We start from the raw sequence: 17120 nt of genomic DNA on the forward strand, positions 1-17120 counted from the left end.
ACCTTCTGTAAATCTTCTACCACCTCAGCCCTACACAGGAGCAACCAAATTTCACCTTCACTTTGAACTGTGTCCTTCATCGCTGTCTAATTTCTGTTCCTGTTTCTTCTCTAAGTCCCCTCAAATACTGGCTGGGTAAGAGGCAGCATATTGCTGATGTTCTTTGAGTTCTTATTTACTGTGCTGAGTTTTGTGTTTTCTTCTGTAGTGGGACTCTGATGTAGGGTTTGTCTCTCAATGAGCTGTAACATTTCTCAGTGCACAGCAATTTAAAACTATTGGCAGCCTCTTTTCTGTCACACCTGGCTCACAGAGAAGAAGAGGGGTGGGAAGGCAGGGAAGGAAGTGATGGGCAGAGAGTACAGCCATATGCCTCCTATCCTGAAGAGCTGGAAAGTCTGTAAACCTAAAGAAATGAGAAAAGGAAGATAATTCTGTCATCCATGCAATGATATCAGTAGTAATTACAGTCTGTGGGAGAGGTTTCTTTTCTTTTTTTAATAACCCTTGGATTTTTCACTTTTAGATTCAATATTGCCTTTCCTTTGTGGAAAGTGGCTGACCCCTACAGCAAGATAAATGCTCACCAGTGGATTGCCTTTAATGGTGACAGGTTTTTTAGTAAAATTTAGTGGAACACGGAGTAGAAGTCACCCCTTTTTTTGCTGGATCAGGGTCTATTATCATGAAAAGTAAGCAATGAAAAAGGTAAAAAGACACAATAATGAAGCTTCTAAAGGATGTATTTCCATACATAAAAGTAGACTTTTAGTAACAGATTATTTATGAAATTTTTCATCTATTTTACTGAGACCTTTCTTTGGGCACAAGTGCAAGTAATCAACATGCAGGACAGCAGCCTGGGTCACTCATGGGACAGTTGCTGTGTTTCAGAAATTTATTAAATATATTGACCTTTTTAATCAAGGTGCCACCTGATTGTTCTTCTGGTTTTTGTTTCCTTTAAACCTGGTACGTTTTAGCTTCTGTCTGCATATCTGTAATTTTAAACTACAAATAAAGCACACGACAAAGTGTTCAACATGCCATGAGATGTGTGAAAATGAAGGATTATCTTCTTGTCTAGTGCTGGATTCTTAAAAGATCCTGGTAAAACAATTTACCTTTTGTATTAAGCTGTTAGGTCTTAGCAGAGTAAGCAGGTGAGCTGGATGGTAAGTGTGTGTTTAGGCACAACTGCTTTGTATGACTTGCATTAGCAGCTTGCTTATTACAGTGTTTGGCAGCTGGCTGACCTGATTTGAAACACACAAATCTGTAACTCTTTGTTGAGGGAAAAGTGAGTAATGACAGATTTCTGAAAGTTACCCTGAACTCAGTGCCTTTGGCAGCCGTAGTTCTGACTCTGCATTTACCACCTACAGAAGAACATTTTTGTGAGGTGGTTAACCAGGAGCCCAGCTGCAGAGATGTTTGCATGCTTCCCTGGGACAGCCATTCATTAGCAGTGTTCTCTGTGCTTTTTCCAAAGGTTTTCTCCTTATGTAGATGGAAGAGTGGTGTTTATAGCCTCACAAAAGTAATTACAGTATTGCAGACTGCTTTGGATTAGAAGAGACCTTAAGCTCATCCTGTTTCATAACCTGCCATGGGTAGAGACACCTTTCACTCTTCCAGGTTGCTCCAAACTCCATCCAACCTTTCCTGGAATACTTCCAAGGATGGAGCAGCCACAGCTTCTCTGGGCAACCTGTGCCAGGGCCTCACCACCCTCCAGTCTAAACCTGCTCTCTGTCAGTTTGACTGTATTGATCTCAATGAAGCTGTTAGATTTCATTGTTATTTCTACAAAAAAAAAAATTGTTTTCCTTTGTTTTTCTTATGGCAAGAACAACCAAAACAGATCTCTTTGGTCTGATCATTAAATTAAATGAAGGAAAGAAACTGAATTTGATACCTGAGAAAGGCAAAAGCAGGCAAGCTTGATTTCAGGCCACATGAGGTGTTACTGATCACTGGGATCTGCCATAAACTGGGGTATGAAATGGCTCTAACAGCAAGGTATTGCTAAAAATGCCAGAGCTGGCACCCTCCCTTGGTAGTTTCAACATTGCTGTTGTCCACACAGCAACAGTGACAAAAATGTGACTCTTCAGTGATCTCAGTCCAGTTGTCTCTATTACCATAATTTAAGACAAAATTGGTTTTTTAAAAAGAAAGGAGTGTAAGCTGTGTAACAAATATTTATGAACATAGTTTATATCCACAGAGTGATTACTTATGGGTGTATTGACCTCAAATGTTTCTCATCTGAGTTTCCTGCCTTTAAATTTAATCTGCTCATCCAGTGTTTAGGATTTGCACAGATGCACTGTGAGTTAAACACCTTGCTAATTCTTAATGAAATTACCCATTGAAGCTTAGTTTGAAATACTTTTCCACATGATGTATGTGGGCTGTTTTACTTACTTGATTATGACATGGTTCTGCAAAGGCCCAAAGCCCTAAGCAGCCCCATGCAGTGAGTCTGTCATAAATTAAATGAAAATAAAATCAAAAGGATTGCAGCATATCTTTCTCACTGTGAAAAATATGTGAAAGACCAGTGAAGCTGGTCTCTCCTCCCACCCCTTTTTTTTCCTGAGTCAAAGAAATCTTAATCTGGCAAACTGCATCTTAAAAAGGGTTGAAGTGTCTCCGCTAGTGAAAAACACCCAAAGTTCCAGGTGGAATTTTTTTTTTAACTTTCTTAAGTGCGATTATTCAAAACTCCCTCTAAGAGGTTGGCTGTTTGCTTTTTTGCTTTCTTATGTCCTTCTCTGTATTTTGCATTGTTGCTTAGCTGATCCTCCATTTCCACATCAGAGAAAACTCCTGGTGATGTGGTGAATTTATGAGAACTTTGGTGTGTGAAGATGGATTAGAATTGAATTACTGCTATGTCATTTTCAGTTCTTGTAGCAACAGTTCATGGAGCAACATTCTGTTATTTCCCTGAGTGCCCACAAAATTTAATCTCTGTTCTTCTAAAATAGTCCAAGGAATGGTGTCATATCCTGCTGTGTTGATCAGTCATTTTAAGGCTCAGTTCCCATCAGTGATTGCTCAAGGTGCTCCTGAGAGAGAATGTTCTTCTTAGTTACTTGTTTTTTTACTAAGCCAAAGCAGTGATCAAAACCAGCTATAAACCTTACTTGTGACAGAAAGCACACATGGGCAGATGAGTTATAATAAACACCAAGTGTTGCTTCCAGAATACTTAAAAATTAAAAAAGTCAAAAAAGCAACCATAACAAAAGTACAAACCCAAACTTGTCCATCACTGTTCTGTGTGATTAATGTGGTGTATATCCTAAAAGCAGCATGCAGGGATACAGTGATTTATATAATGAAAGCTTTATGAAAAGGTATTTCAAATTTTCCCAGTTTTTAACATAGTGTATTTGGGGCGATTACAGGAGAACCTCCCACCTGAGGAGGAACTTTGGCTTTCAGTAGTTGTTTAATGAAGCCACACATTCAGTTTACCAGTTGTTATCACTGAGCATTCTTAGATAACCTTGCCTCTTAAATAACTTTCTTTAATCCTGAAATTAAGCTTTCTGATAACAACAGATTGCACTGTGTGTTTGACATTTCAAAATAGAGACTGGCTTTAGTGAATAGAAAATATGTAAAGCTTAAGTGTGAAAAGGTATTTAGAATGATAAATCAGTTTCCACATCTATATTCCTGTATTCAGAGTAGGAAGTGCTCATCTTCATGTTGAAGAGTACAGCAGAAACGAGCAGATATTGTTTTCTTCCTGAGGAGTGCTTGTAGTGAGTCATTCTGTCTCTGATGGAATTACATCATCATGGTGTAATTGGCTTTCTAGCATACAGACAAAAAATGTTTCATGAACTTTAATGTTGAATTATTTAGCCCAGTGCTTGTAGCCATATCTTAAACCACTGCGGTTTTCATGTCACGCTTTGCTATTTAAGTTTAGGTAAGGATTTGCTGGCTGTTGCTATCTGAAACTCCTTCATCAGATGTAGATGATTTGTTTGTTCTCACTCTTACCATAAATGCATCTTAAGGAGGAAGGGCTTCTTCTAGTTCCAGTATTAGAGAGAAGGTTTCACTGAAGGTTGTGGATATGCCAAGAAATATTAGACGAAATCAAGAACAGTGAAGAATCATCATTGTGCTTTTAAGATGTGGTCAGGAGCCTGCCTTTGATTTGCTGAAGCATGAACCTAACAATTATTAGTTGAATATTAGACTTTTTCTGGAGTTTCACAGGGGAATTGAACAGCCCAGTTTCCAGTGGGTTTGACAGCATTTTTATTCAACACCTCAGTTTAAAAATGTTTAATATTGTTCTGACACTGGCTCTCCTAGCAATAAGGAGTGGTGGTGCTTTTATGGTCACCTGTAAGGTGTGTACACCTGCCTCGAATGTTCTGAAAACTAGGTCCCAAATCCTGCTTGAAAATTATGTTCTAGGGCAGAAAATATATTGCTTTTAATAATTTCTCTGCTGTTCTTGCTGGTTAGATTGGTGGGGCATTGAGGCTTTTTATTTCTTCATTTAGGAGATGACCATTCCATGGTGCCTGAAGAGGGCAGAGCTCGTGTTCAAGTGCGTCAAAGGTAGGGGAGTGGAGCCCCAGTGAGATCTGGGGAGCCAGGCAGAGACACCAAGGGGATCAGAGGGATGGAGCAGCTCTGCTGGGAGGAAAGGCTGAGGGAATTGGGATTGCTCAGCCTGGAGAAGAGAAGGTTTTGGGGTGACCTCATTGTGCCCTTCCCATGCCTGAAGGGAGCCCAGAGAAAAGACGGAGAGAGACTCTTGGCAAGGGCCTGGAGTGACAGGACAATGGGGGATGGCTTCCCACTGACAGCAGGTTTAGGTTGGATATTAGGAAAAAAATAGTCCTCATGGCCCAGCATGGTTTTCTGTCTTTCCAAATGATGTTTTTACTTTCTGCATTTTTTGTGCTGCACAGCTGCACAGTGACTGCTGAACCAGTCACTTTCTTTCAACCACCTGCTTGAGGAACCTCTTCCTATGGATTTGACCTTTAGTAGTTCACAATGGAGATATCATCTGTATCATCCACTTCTATTAAACAAGTATTTTTCTGAGTGTCCTTATTTGCCATGAGAGGATTCCTGTGGCCTTTGGTAGTTCATTACTTAAGCAATAAATGAGTGCTGAGCTTTTTCCCTATAGAATCATCATAGAATCATAGAATTGTGTGGGTCGGAAGGGACCTTAAAAATTTCAACCCCCTGCCATGGGCAGGGACACCTCCCACTATCCCAGGTTGCTCAGAGCCCCATCCAGCCTGGCCTTGGACACTTCCAGGGATCCAGGGGCAGCCACAGCTTCTCTGGGCAAACTGTGCCAGGGCCTCACCACCCTCACGGGGAACAATTTCTTCCTCATATCCAATCTGAACCTGCTCTCTGTCAGTGTGAAGCCATTCCCCCTTGTCCTGTCACTCCAGGCCCTTGTCAAAAGTTTCTCTCCATCTTTCCTGTGGACTCCCTTCTGGCAGTGGGAGGCCACGGTGAGGTCACCCCTGTTTCTCAGTGAAAGGAAACCATGGAAAGAACTCCCGACACACTGTTTGGAGAAGCCCTCACTTCTGCTGTGTATTACTGTGCTGCACAGAAGGAATGATAATTCTGTCCTCAGTGTAGGTGTTTTGCAGAAGTCATCATTAGATTTTTCTACATTTCATTCAGATTGCCCAAGTCTGATTTAAAGGCAGTTGAGGACATCCCTAATTAAGGCAGTTCACACTCTACTTGTTTGTGAAAGCTCCCTCACTGCCTGCTCTTGCTGTAACTGCTGGAGAGTATTGCACAGGTAATCCAGACAATGTCAATGCTGGTTTTTTAGGTTTCATGATGGAAATGGCCTCGTGGGATGGAGGAATTTCTCGGACTGTACAATTCCTGGTACCACAGGTGAGTGAAACCAAAGTCATATCCATCCTAGGAGACTGCTGGTAAAAAGTCATGTGTCAACAGATCTAGTTGTGATTTTTTTGCTCTTGCCTGCCCCTTTTGAGTGAGTTTAAATTAATCTATCTGGTTTTGTTTCCTTGCCTATAAAAAAGGAGTAAGTGTGGGTTTATATTTTTGAATACTAAGTAGTATTTTCTGATAGGATGCTAAAATTTCAAACTAGGAAATTCACCTTTACAAATAGTGAATGCATCACTTTTTCAAAAGGCACTTTTTTCTGTTAATTACTTTATTACATTTTTCTGTTAATTACTCCAATGGTCTAACCTTGTGTTATATAACTTGAGTTGTTTATTAGTCATATTGTCTAACAACATGGAAAGCTGCAATGCAAAAAGTTCAGTCATGCTTTCACAAAAAAATAATTACTCCAGGTATTTGAAGTTAGTTCTGATTTAGATTCTGAAATTATTTAATTTGGAGTTCTAGCTGATCTGCAGAAACAGGAAGATTTCCAAAGATGGCCAGCACAAGGTTTGATCTAAAAAGCTGTAAAAGTAGAATTAATGGTAGGAAAGGAAGTAACATGTATTTCTTGACAAATTAGAAAGCTGCTTAGCAAGGAGGAAGCCACAAATAAATTCCAGATTTGAAGCTAGTCTTGAAATGCAGAGAGCAGGACTCCTGTAGATAACAAGCAGCACTGTCCTGCTTATGTTTGGCAGAAGTAATCCATCCCTGGAACAAGAAATCTGCTGGAAATGGTTATGTGGGTATGTCACATAAATATACAGCCAGTATTTTTAGGTCAGTCTTTTAACTGAATTCAGTTGGATTATAACACAGTTTGAAAATTATTTTTGTTGTCTTCTGAACAGCAGCAATTCTCTTAAATACCAAGAAACAAGATTGAGAGAGACTTAATTCTTCCAAACTACAAAAAGACAAAGCTTACCTGTGTGTTGGTTTTTTTTTCCCCAGACAATTTCAGAGGAAATGTTTTACCAGCTGAGTAACATGCTGCCACAGATCTTCAGAGTATCCTCCACACTGACTCTGACCTCCAAGCACTGATTTCTGTGGGGCACTAACCGCTATCCTATTGGCAGAGGATGAGATTAAGGAGATTCTGGACTAGGATGTCTCTTTCCTGTGGACTTAATACCGCAAAGTGGCATTTGTTGCAATTTCAAGAATTGTGTTGTAATAAAAGATAAATGTTGTCTGTTTTTGGCTGGTAGCAGCTGTTTTTCGCCTCTTGTTTTGTTTCAGCACAGGATTGATGATGAATGCCTTACCTTTATCTGAAAGACATTCATTATAACTTGTAAGAAGTCTACAGAAACATATAGGTAATTCTCATACATAGATACTACAATAAGAGCTTATGCTAGGAATGGGGGCTTCTGGCTTCTACAAACATTTGCTGAATTTTCTTAGTGACTTTTAGAAGAATATGGAGCACATCAGAATAACCAATGGAATTTGTCATAGTGACCATGGAATAAAATGTATTACTGCCTCATTTTACTGCTGCAAAATGAAATACTTGATTCAAACATTTACTCTGTTGCATTTTGTAGATTGTGGAAAAAATCTACAAAAAATTTTTAAAATTTTTAAAACTTTAAAAAATTAATTAATTTATACTTATGACAATTAGAAATTTTGAAGTATAGGTCTTCCTTTTTTTTATACTTTTTGCTTTATTTCCAGACTTCACATTGAGAAGTTGATCATATTAACAACTTGATAGAAACACTAAAGTGTTTTGGATGCTGTTATACAGATAAAATTTGCCGCTTATTAATTAACATTTTATGACTAATCAAAAATGCCAGGGAAGACAGCTCAAGATGCAGCTATGAAATTTCTTGGGCCAAACTTTAATCCAGTCAAAAAAACCCCAACCAGACAACCGCTGCATCCCAGTGCTGGGGGATAAGGGGGATGCTGGGAACTGCTCTTCCCCCATCATGGACAATATTGGAGCTGGACGCAGCTTTTCCATGTACACAGGGGAAGTCCTGTCAGGAACTGGGATTCTTGGGATTGCCAGAACCACTGGGCTCATAGCAAAGCAGCTGTGGGGGTGAGGGTTCCAGGTGCTGGGATTTCCAAATCCACAGTTCTGCTCTGTGGGAATCATGGGGATCCTGGCAGACTTTGCTTTGAAACCTCTTCCTATGTACTGCTGAAATTCTGCACTGGAAACTGGAGAATCTGGACGCCAATAAACACCCAAATTATTTTCTGTCATCACAGTGACTTTTTTAAAACGTTATTTAGCTTAAAAAAGGCAAACATTGAAAAGCTCTGTTTTGGGGAAGCTGCATAATTTAAAATTTTCATGGAGAACCAAAGGAATACTCACCATTTCATGATGATTGTAAAGTCACTGTGTAATTAACAGACTCAGCTTAGTATTTTTATGAAGTCTTGCATGCTGCAGGAGTAAGTGATGTAAGTGACCCAGCAAACATCTCTTGCTGAACTGTCAAATACTTCATTTTCCTCTGCCAGCAGCTTCTAAAGAAGAATCATGCAAGTAATGTGACCTAATTTGGTGTTCTAGAAAAGAAGGATGTAAATTCCTCTAGAAGGAGCTGGATTAATCCTGTCACAGCTCAATTTACATTGCTGGCCTTAAACTGAAATCAAACTCTGGTCCGAGAAAAGCAAGTGCTCTAACACTATTTTGTCTGGGAAAGGTGTGGTGGCAGAGCTATTCCTTTTTAGAAGTTGTAATGTTTATCTGTGTGAGAAAAAGGTCTGTGTTACCTACTTATACGAGTTTTATATTTTCCTTCAGTCAGTAAATCTACCAACAAGGAACACCAGCAGTTCTTAAGCAAACATCTTGCATATACCTTGAGACTCTTTGGTAATAAAAATTATGCCTTGTATTTTTGCCAAAGCATGAGACTCCATTAAATTTAGTAGCACTTAGGTGAAACTGCCACTAATTTCTAGCAAAAGAACACAGCTTTTTGCCTTTTATTTTTGAAATGTTTGTTTTCAGTCCTCAGAGGATTGCATCTAAACTTGTCATCTGAAGAACCAGTTGGTCTTTGATACTGAAATGAACCAACAACCTCTAGTGATGAGGTTTTGGAAAGCCAAAATGGAAGGAATGGTATGGGAAAACTATTAATTCTGCTTGCTGAAATTTGACCCTTGTAAATACTGAATAAGCCTGCCAAAGAGAATCTTTATCTGGAGGATCTGTGACAGAGCATTTAATACTCCCATTTTTCATACCTATTCTCAAGGAAGTGGTGCTAACAGCAGAATTTTAGCTGTCTTTGGAGAAAAGCAGAATATAGAGATGGACTGACCTAAGCTGTACTTTCTCTTTGGTCTGTGCCTGGCAGCTGTAGAATACAGGATGCAGTTTATGGTGTAAAGCCACCTTAGAAATTCTGTTTCAGTCATGAAAAGCTATTCAAGATTAAGAGGAAAATGACTTAATGGGCATGAGGTTTTCTATTTGTATACGCAGTGCAGATTTCTTGGAAGGGTGACAGTATTTAATGCCTTGAAAATGTTGTGTAAAATTATATGTGTGGCCTGAATAGAATAAAAAATTCTTGCTACAGGGAGAGGTGAGGAGCAAATGCCATTGTTTAGCTTCTTTAACTTGCTCATGGTGACCACTGTAAACTGCTTGTGCCCTTTACAGAGTCTGAACTGAGGTTATTGCAAGGAAAAAATATGCCAAGAGTCTGGATTTGTCAAGGATATCACTTAGTGCCCTTCGCCTCTTGTCACTGGCTCTGCGACCTGTGTCTGTTTGCTTCTGTGGGAACTGGTGACAAACTGGAGGAGAAGAATGCAGGCAGTTAAACACATGTACAGACCTTGTCCTGGCCAGACGCTTCTACCCTGCTGCAGTGCCAGAAATGTCACTGTTAGAAGGTGGCACTGCCCAGACAGGTGGGAGTCCTATCCGAGGTCCTTTCTTCTGCAATAATTCGCTCTGAACAGTGAAATCTTAGTGATGAAAGAGTTATAAAATAACTGTTCCTGTTGTATGAGAGGTGAATGAAGCCACAGAAGGTGATTATGGAGAGGGGATATAATGTAAGGGAGGAAATTATCATGGAATGGTTTGAAAGGGGCTTTAAAGAACAAGCAGTTCCATCTGAGAGGATTGAGATTGCACATTCTAACCCCATTCTGGTATTTCTGTGAGCTTAAAAGTTGATCAGTTTATTGCATCTGTACCTCATTTTGCCCTTATTAGAGGAAAATTTAATTTATACTTGTGTATTATCCTGAGCATTAGACTTTCATGCCTCATTTACTGGGGTTTTTTTTGCCAGTGCTATACCCAAAAATACAGAGCTATTCCCTGGTATTCACACCAGGTCAGCTGAGTAAAGAGATGCCTGTCCTCTTCTTGTATCTTTGCCTCATGGAGCTCTCAGGACACACCATCAGTGCTGCATAAAAATAAATTTATTACTTCATACTATGTACTGGATGTGGTAGAAGACAGTAGCAACCACAGGACTGTTGTCCTATGGGACCACAGAATTAGAAGAATATGTTGTTATTATTATGTATAAGGACAAACAGTTTTATTTCAGGTTGCATAAGTTGAAGAGCTTGATTTTATGATGTAACAGCATTTAAACACTAAGGTGTAATCTTACCCTAACATTTAGAAGCAAGTTCTTTTGAAGATTATTCCTTGGAGGTTAGGCCGGATTCTGGGTAAAGAATGGTGGTTCATAGTTCTGTATTTCCTTTCTCACTTCTGTCAGAATAACCTGCAAAGGGAGAAGAACAACATTCGCCCTTTATAATAAAGTCTTCAAAAGAGAAAAGCCATGGAAATGAGTCAACTTAGGACATGAAGTCAGTGTTGCAGGCTCTGCCAAGTGCAGCTTGGAGAAGATGAGACAGCTTGAGCAAGCACTTCCTCTGGGCACGCACTTTCCATATGACATATTTTTAATAGGGAAGTGGACTTCGGTTTGTGATGCTCAGTTCTGGTCTCATTGGCCAGTTTCTCTGCTTTCAGAACAGACATGGAGCAGTATTTTCAACCAGCCCTATGAAGAGCTGAGAAAAGGTGGAGAAATGTTCTCTGCTGGAATAATTATCAGTACCCATAAGAAAAAAAGTCACTGAACAAAACAAGGTTATTGTGTCATGTTTGTAACACACACAGAAATATGAAGTATCTAGTATCAAATACTCTATGTAACATAGAAAACCTCTTAAAATCAGTGTTAAATCATGCAAGCACTCTGCGTGGACCAGCACACAATGATGTGCTGTATCTCACTTCTCAGAGGAGCCATGGTAGGTACTGGCATCTTCCTGATGGCTGTTGCAGTTCACAACTTCTTCTTAATCTTCACTCTAGTCACTGAGAATGCAGCAAAAAATACCATAATAGAAAAGGCAGCAACCTTGTGCAGTCTGTGGTCCACAGGATGTGATGTTAGTTTTGATTGACATCCTGTTTTATATTTTGGCATTCACCTTCTGCTCTGTGAGTTGCTCATATCAATTCAGTGTCTATCAAGTTTGCTGAGTTAGTCCAAAATTACAGAGATGTAACTGAGAGCAGAATTTAGCCTTGTGTGCCCTTCCAAGGGTGCTAAGTTTGAAGAGATACACACAGAGCAACACTGGCTAAATGGCAACTGAAGGGGAATATGAAAACCATCTGTAAATATTTAAAGGATGCAAAGACTAAAGAGGAGGCGGGTTTGGACTGCATGTTCCAGTAAGAGTGTCAACTTAACTAATAGGGATAAAATTAATAAAGGAAAATAGGGAAGTTTTAGAGAAGCAATATGTCTGGAGACTTAGAAATCAATCTCATAGTGTACACATATTTCTCTGAGAATGGAGTGATAGCCACTGTGTCATTTCCAAGAAAACTGGAGGATACAGCTATCCCTTTGTGGTATAAAGTACGCTTAAGTTGCCTGGGATATGGCAAGACAGGACTTCATATCTGCCTTTCTGTCTGGTCAGCAGAAATGGATTGATTTCTCCCTCCCTCTGTTCTATCTTTAGGAAGAACTTGGATGACGATCATGGTCCAGACAGATGTGCTTGATCTCCATTTGGCTTAATAAGGTGATTGATTTTAAATCTGCAGAAAGGAGGATCCCATGGAGAAAAACTCTACATTCCTACAAGAGGTACCTTCCATGAAAGACAAAGCCCTGGGGGGAGAAATCCTTAAGTTAAATTAATTCAGGTTTAGATGAAGGGTAAAGAGAATCATATGCTCCAAGGCACTATCAGCTCTGTCCTAATGGGCATTGGCTCACTCTTAACAGTGCCAAATATCATCAGAGCATCTTTGAGATCCAGTGGTTTCAACAGGAGTTCAAGGCCCTTGGCCCCCAGGCAGGAACAGACCCCGTACATATCAATTTAGGAGTATCTTGAACTGGGGAGTTACCAGAGTTGAAGCTGGTTTGGTTGCCTCCCAAAAGTCTTATTTTAAGCTCCTTAAACTGAACCATAACAGCTCCTGCCTGGCATAAATTATAATCCTCCAAAATGCTCTGTACTCTTTCATGAAAGTCATTTATAGTGACTGTTTCAACCCTGTTCCAAAGAGGAGTTTTAAATCCCAGCAGAAATAGCCTGACCCCACAAACAGGGGCTGCTTCCTTCCGCCCTCCTCATGTGTGCAGCACCCAAGTTATCAGAGTGCTCCGTGCCTATTCCCACAGCGGAAATCCTACCAGCACAGGCCAGCCAAGCCTCCCTTTTTGAGAAATGAATCTCTCTCCCTGCTCACCAATCAAAGATGGAAATTGCAGCAGGTCATTGGCAGGAGCTTGGCTCCAAGCTTGACCAGCTACACAAGAGGATATGAGTGCTTCTGTTGAGTAGTTGTTTGGAAACCGCTGCCTGACCACCAGTTGTTATCTGGGATGTGTTTTTAGCCATTTTGGGCACTTCTCCCTGCCCATTGGAAGTGGTTCTTTCTTTCAAGCAGTCCATCAATTATGAGCTAGTCATGCAAACTGATGTTTGCAAAACATGTTTGATACATGCAAAAACATGTTTGATACATGCAAAATGGCAAAAACCACATTTATATCTTACTTTTGCTTACAGTGGGAAATCTTTTGCTGCAAGAGGACAACAACATTTTCTAGTTTTTCTTTTCCCCATGATTATTTTACAGCATGTAGGTATTTATGGATGAGGACCGTCAGCCCCTTTGCCTGGGTGTGAGACCCAGCATGTGAGTCAGCACCTCCTGATGGCTGAGAGTGGTGTTGCCCAGGGGTCTGTAATGGGATCAAGTAATTTTTGATGTCTTCATCTATGACATTGGGATTGATTGTACACTCAGCAAGTTTGCAGATGACACCAAGCTGAGGGTGCAATAACACACCTGAAGGAGAGGGTGCCATCCAGAGGAACCTGGACAAGCTCGGTAGTGGCCCAGCTCTGGGGGCCCAGCACAGGAAGGACATGGAGCTGCTGGAGGCAGTGCAGAGGAGGGACACCAAGGTGATCAGAGGTTGCCCAGAGAGGCACAGGTTGCCCAGAGAGGTGGAGGATGCCTCATCTCTGGAAACAGTCAAGGTCAGGCTGAGCAGGGCTCTGAGCAACCTGATCTGTTGAAGTACTCCCTGCTCATTGCAGGGGGGTGGGGCCATGTGGCCTTTAAAGGTCACTTCTGGCCCAAATGATTTTATGATTCCATGAAAAAGGCATCAAGAATTTGGAAGGGCAGGCTCTGTACAATATGTGCTGCAGCCATGGGGGGTTTTTTTGTATTTTCTTCTTTTTACTGATCATGCTGTCATGAGTAGCTCTTTAGAAAAACGTGCCTACTAATAACTGGCCTGCTGGATCACCTACTTCTGCCTAATCCATCTTCATTTTTATTGTGGAGTCATACAGAGCCAGACCTGCCAGACACTTAGAGAAACAAAGGATGGAAAACATAAAGCAGTCAAAGAGGGGGAAGGATGGGCCAAGCTGGAGTGGTATAAGAGCCTTTAACTTCCTGTTTGTGTCAGGAAGACTTTAAAATAAAGTACAGCAACCCAGGACCTATTAACGTGCACTTCTGTGGCCAGTGCTTAAACTGGCTCCTCAAGGTGGAGATTATTGTGTCATGAGCACCATTAATTTTCACAACATTATTTCCATGAGAGGTTATTACACATTAAATTACAACATTCCCATGCATCCAGGCTTCTTGTAACAGTAGGAGAAATGGTGGGCTGGAGAAGACAGCTGGGTTTGCACGTGGTCTATGTGGTCTATGTCAGTTTACTTAAGCAGAACCATTTTACTGCTGCTGGAGGAATGCAGCAAAAGGTCAATGCTGAAACTCCACTAAAGTAAGCTGAGCACACATTCCATCTGCCAGCATATGCTCACTCCTTGCTTGATCAAAAAGGAAATTTCAGAGCTCTGCTGCATGCTTGCCTTGACCTTGCTCCACACCCGCCTGTCCAGTGGGCATCAGACAAACCATTCGCTAATCCTGCGTGGAATATGCGTTTGGCTGGAAGGATGCTTGGAATAACTGCACAGCAGCAGCAACAGCGTAATCCTAAACTGAGCCTGTGCACAGGAAGAAGTGCAGGACAGCATGGAGAGGGATGTCAGGAGAAGAGTTAGATGAATGCATGAAATGTATGGGTTTATTTCCTAGTCCTGTGCACCCATCACAACCTCACCCTGTCCAAATGAGACTCATCTTTGCAGGGGAAAAATAAACTCAACATGGTCATTCAGCTCTTGCATTTTCTTTGCCTGTCTTCCTCAAATATTTAATTTTCTGGACTCTACCTGATATGGTCAGTGTCAGAAGAGGAATTCTGTACTAACAACATGCGCAAGGAGCTGCACCAACTTAACTGGGCTGTTAAAAATTGCAGAAGTAAAGCTCTTGTAGCTGCAAGAGCTTTTGGCTGATTTAGATAGAACATGCCCTCATAACATCACTTGATAAAAATAAGACTTGGGCTTTTTAATAGAACAAATTACTTAGGCTTTATATTTAACCATGGTCACTGTTAAAGCTATAACTGGTTTTCGGAATATTTTAGGAATCTGATCTTGGTCTTCCATGTGTTAAAAACCATCACAACAAATACCTTACACTGTGGTTCCTGATGAAGAAATGACAAGGTGGCTGCAGCCTTAAACACAAAAAGTTTCCTTTAGACTCAGATTTGCTACTGTTTAGAGTGACTACTGGAAATTATCATTTCAAGGCAAAGAAGGAGACAGCCTTGAACCAGAGAAACTCACAAACCTGCATGATTTTTGTAGAGAGGGCACTAGTTACTCACAGCCATCTCTTCCACAGATTTCAGACTCCAGTGGGAAAAAATGGCACCAATATTGAGGTCTCCTCAATGCACTGAAAGCAGAGGCTATTTTGACACAGAGACATGGGCTCCCTTCTGAAAACAGGACTTGCAGTCTCTAAAAATAATATTGAATGACCATTGTAATCAACCAGATTAGAACTGCATTTACTCACCTCACATTGTCTTTAGGCTGTGCCTTGGGGATTCAAGTCCATTTAAGTGTATTGTATAGTCATGGATTATGAGGAAAACATCTAAAATCACACACAAAAATGCATGAATGTAAAAAGATGAGGCTAAAGAATGAGGTCTTTGCTGGCAGAAACTAAATAAATTTTTTTAATATTGTATTTTACTATTGTATTTTACTATGTGCGATGACCACATAGAACCAAATCACAATGAACAATAATTTGGAGAGTGGAAAAAACATCCTGCATGAATGTGGCAGGCATTTGAGGAAGAATCCATCACTACTCCCAGATTAGTTTATTTTCCCTAACCTGCAAGTCTGCAGTTGGCAACAATAAATTGTAGGAAAAGAATATATAATGAGGGTAGGGCTGGCATCCAGCTGGCCCCTGAAAAGCTGGAACAATGGATTGACAGGATTCTAGTGCAGCCTGGCATTAAGAAATGCAGAGCCTTGACCCTGGGAATACATTATTCCTGGCAATAGTCCAGGCTGGGCACTGATTGACTGGGGAGCAGCTTTGCTTTGAGAAGAGGCTGGGGATCATGGTGCAGAGAGCTGAACCCAAATTCATAGTTGTGGTGAGGCAGGACAGCCACAGACCGGGCTGTATTAGCCCAAAGGTGGCCAGGAGGTCAAGGGGTGAGGGAAGGGGTTATTTCCCATCACTGGCACATCTGGTGTGCTATGGTCAGTTTAGGACATCCTAGCGCAGGAGAGAAGTCAACAGATTGGAGGAAGCCCAGTAGACAGCCCTAAGGATGCACAGGGAGCATGTTGAAGATGTTCAAAGGAGAGGTTGAAGGTGTTCTCAGCAGCTTCTGAAGAATCAAGAGACTGCTAAGCTGTTTGGAGCATTTTTGACTCAAGGGAAAAAAGCTTCTGTTTGCCTTGGAAAGATGCCTTATGAATAAGGTTCTGGCTATCATCAGGGATGTAATTCTGTCATCCTTCTGTGGAGAATTCAGAACATTATGCCATAAATGCATCCCTTCTTCAAGCACAGAAGATGCCAACAGGGTGCAACCCTAACAGCTCTCTGCAGGAACTGTCCAGGTCTCATGGAAATGAGCAGAGTGCAGTGGGAATGGGAAGAGGATGGCAGAAGAGGAAAGGAAGAGATGTCAAAATCAGGATCCTTTCTATGGAAATTAAACAATGAATCACAACTGATTGAATGATGAAGTACAAGCTTTAGACCTTCAGCTGTTGCCTGTCACCTGAAAAAAAAAACCCAAACACTTGAAAAACCCAGGAAAAAGTTCAGATAACTACACAAAAGGTTTCAGAATTCTCCTTTGAAATATTACAGAGGATCCAGATCAATGGATGAAGAATTGGCATGCAACAGAAAGTCCTCAACTGAGCTAATGGTGCACAACACAAGGAAGACACAATAACCTGGCAAATGACAGAAATTGCCTTTAACTTTCTATGGTCATTACATCATTTAATTTGAGTAGTTCTATGGTCAGGAATCACATAGAGGTCAGCTGGGCCACTGGATGGAATCTCATCACCAACAACAATAAAAACCAAGGGGCTTTTTTTGCTTTCCTACTCAAAATGTTACTTAAATGTGGCACTTAGCATCCCTGTTCCTGCAGTGTCCCTGTTCCTTGCTGTAATGAGCAAATTGTGCATGAAAAAAACAAACCAAATTAAACATGTCCCTT

General features: G+C 40.8%; 2 protein-coding genes across 3 annotated transcripts in view; one reads left to right on the forward strand and one right to left on the reverse strand.

Moving 5' to 3' along the window:
* The window catches only part of C1AH12orf4 (chromosome 1A C12orf4 homolog), a 20796-nt gene extending 13642 nt beyond the window's left edge, over positions 1 to 7154 (forward strand). For both annotated transcript variants that reach the window (XM_038153772.1, XM_038153773.1), the window contains 3 exons: positions 4542 to 4599; positions 5858 to 5925; positions 6907 to 7154. In XM_038153772.1, coding sequence (XP_038009700.1) covers positions 4542 to 4599; positions 5858 to 5925; positions 6907 to 6999 — 219 coding nt within the window. In that variant the 3' untranslated portion in view covers positions 7000 to 7154. The remainder of the gene's footprint in view (positions 1 to 4541; positions 4600 to 5857; positions 5926 to 6906) is intronic.
* Positions 7155 to 7306: 152 nt separating this feature from the next.
* The window catches only part of TIGAR (TP53 induced glycolysis regulatory phosphatase), a 52222-nt gene continuing 42408 nt past the window's right edge, over positions 7307 to 17120 (reverse strand). Inside the window, exon 8 of the transcript XR_005258939.1 lies at positions 7307 to 10700. The gene's annotated coding sequence lies outside the window, so the exon portion shown is untranslated. The remainder of the gene's footprint in view (positions 10701 to 17120) is intronic.

Source organism: Motacilla alba, chromosome 1A (assembly GCF_015832195.1).
Source record: "Motacilla alba alba isolate MOTALB_02 chromosome 1A, Motacilla_alba_V1.0_pri, whole genome shotgun sequence".
In the NCBI taxonomy this organism is placed as follows: Eukaryota; Metazoa; Chordata; class Aves; order Passeriformes; family Motacillidae; genus Motacilla; species Motacilla alba.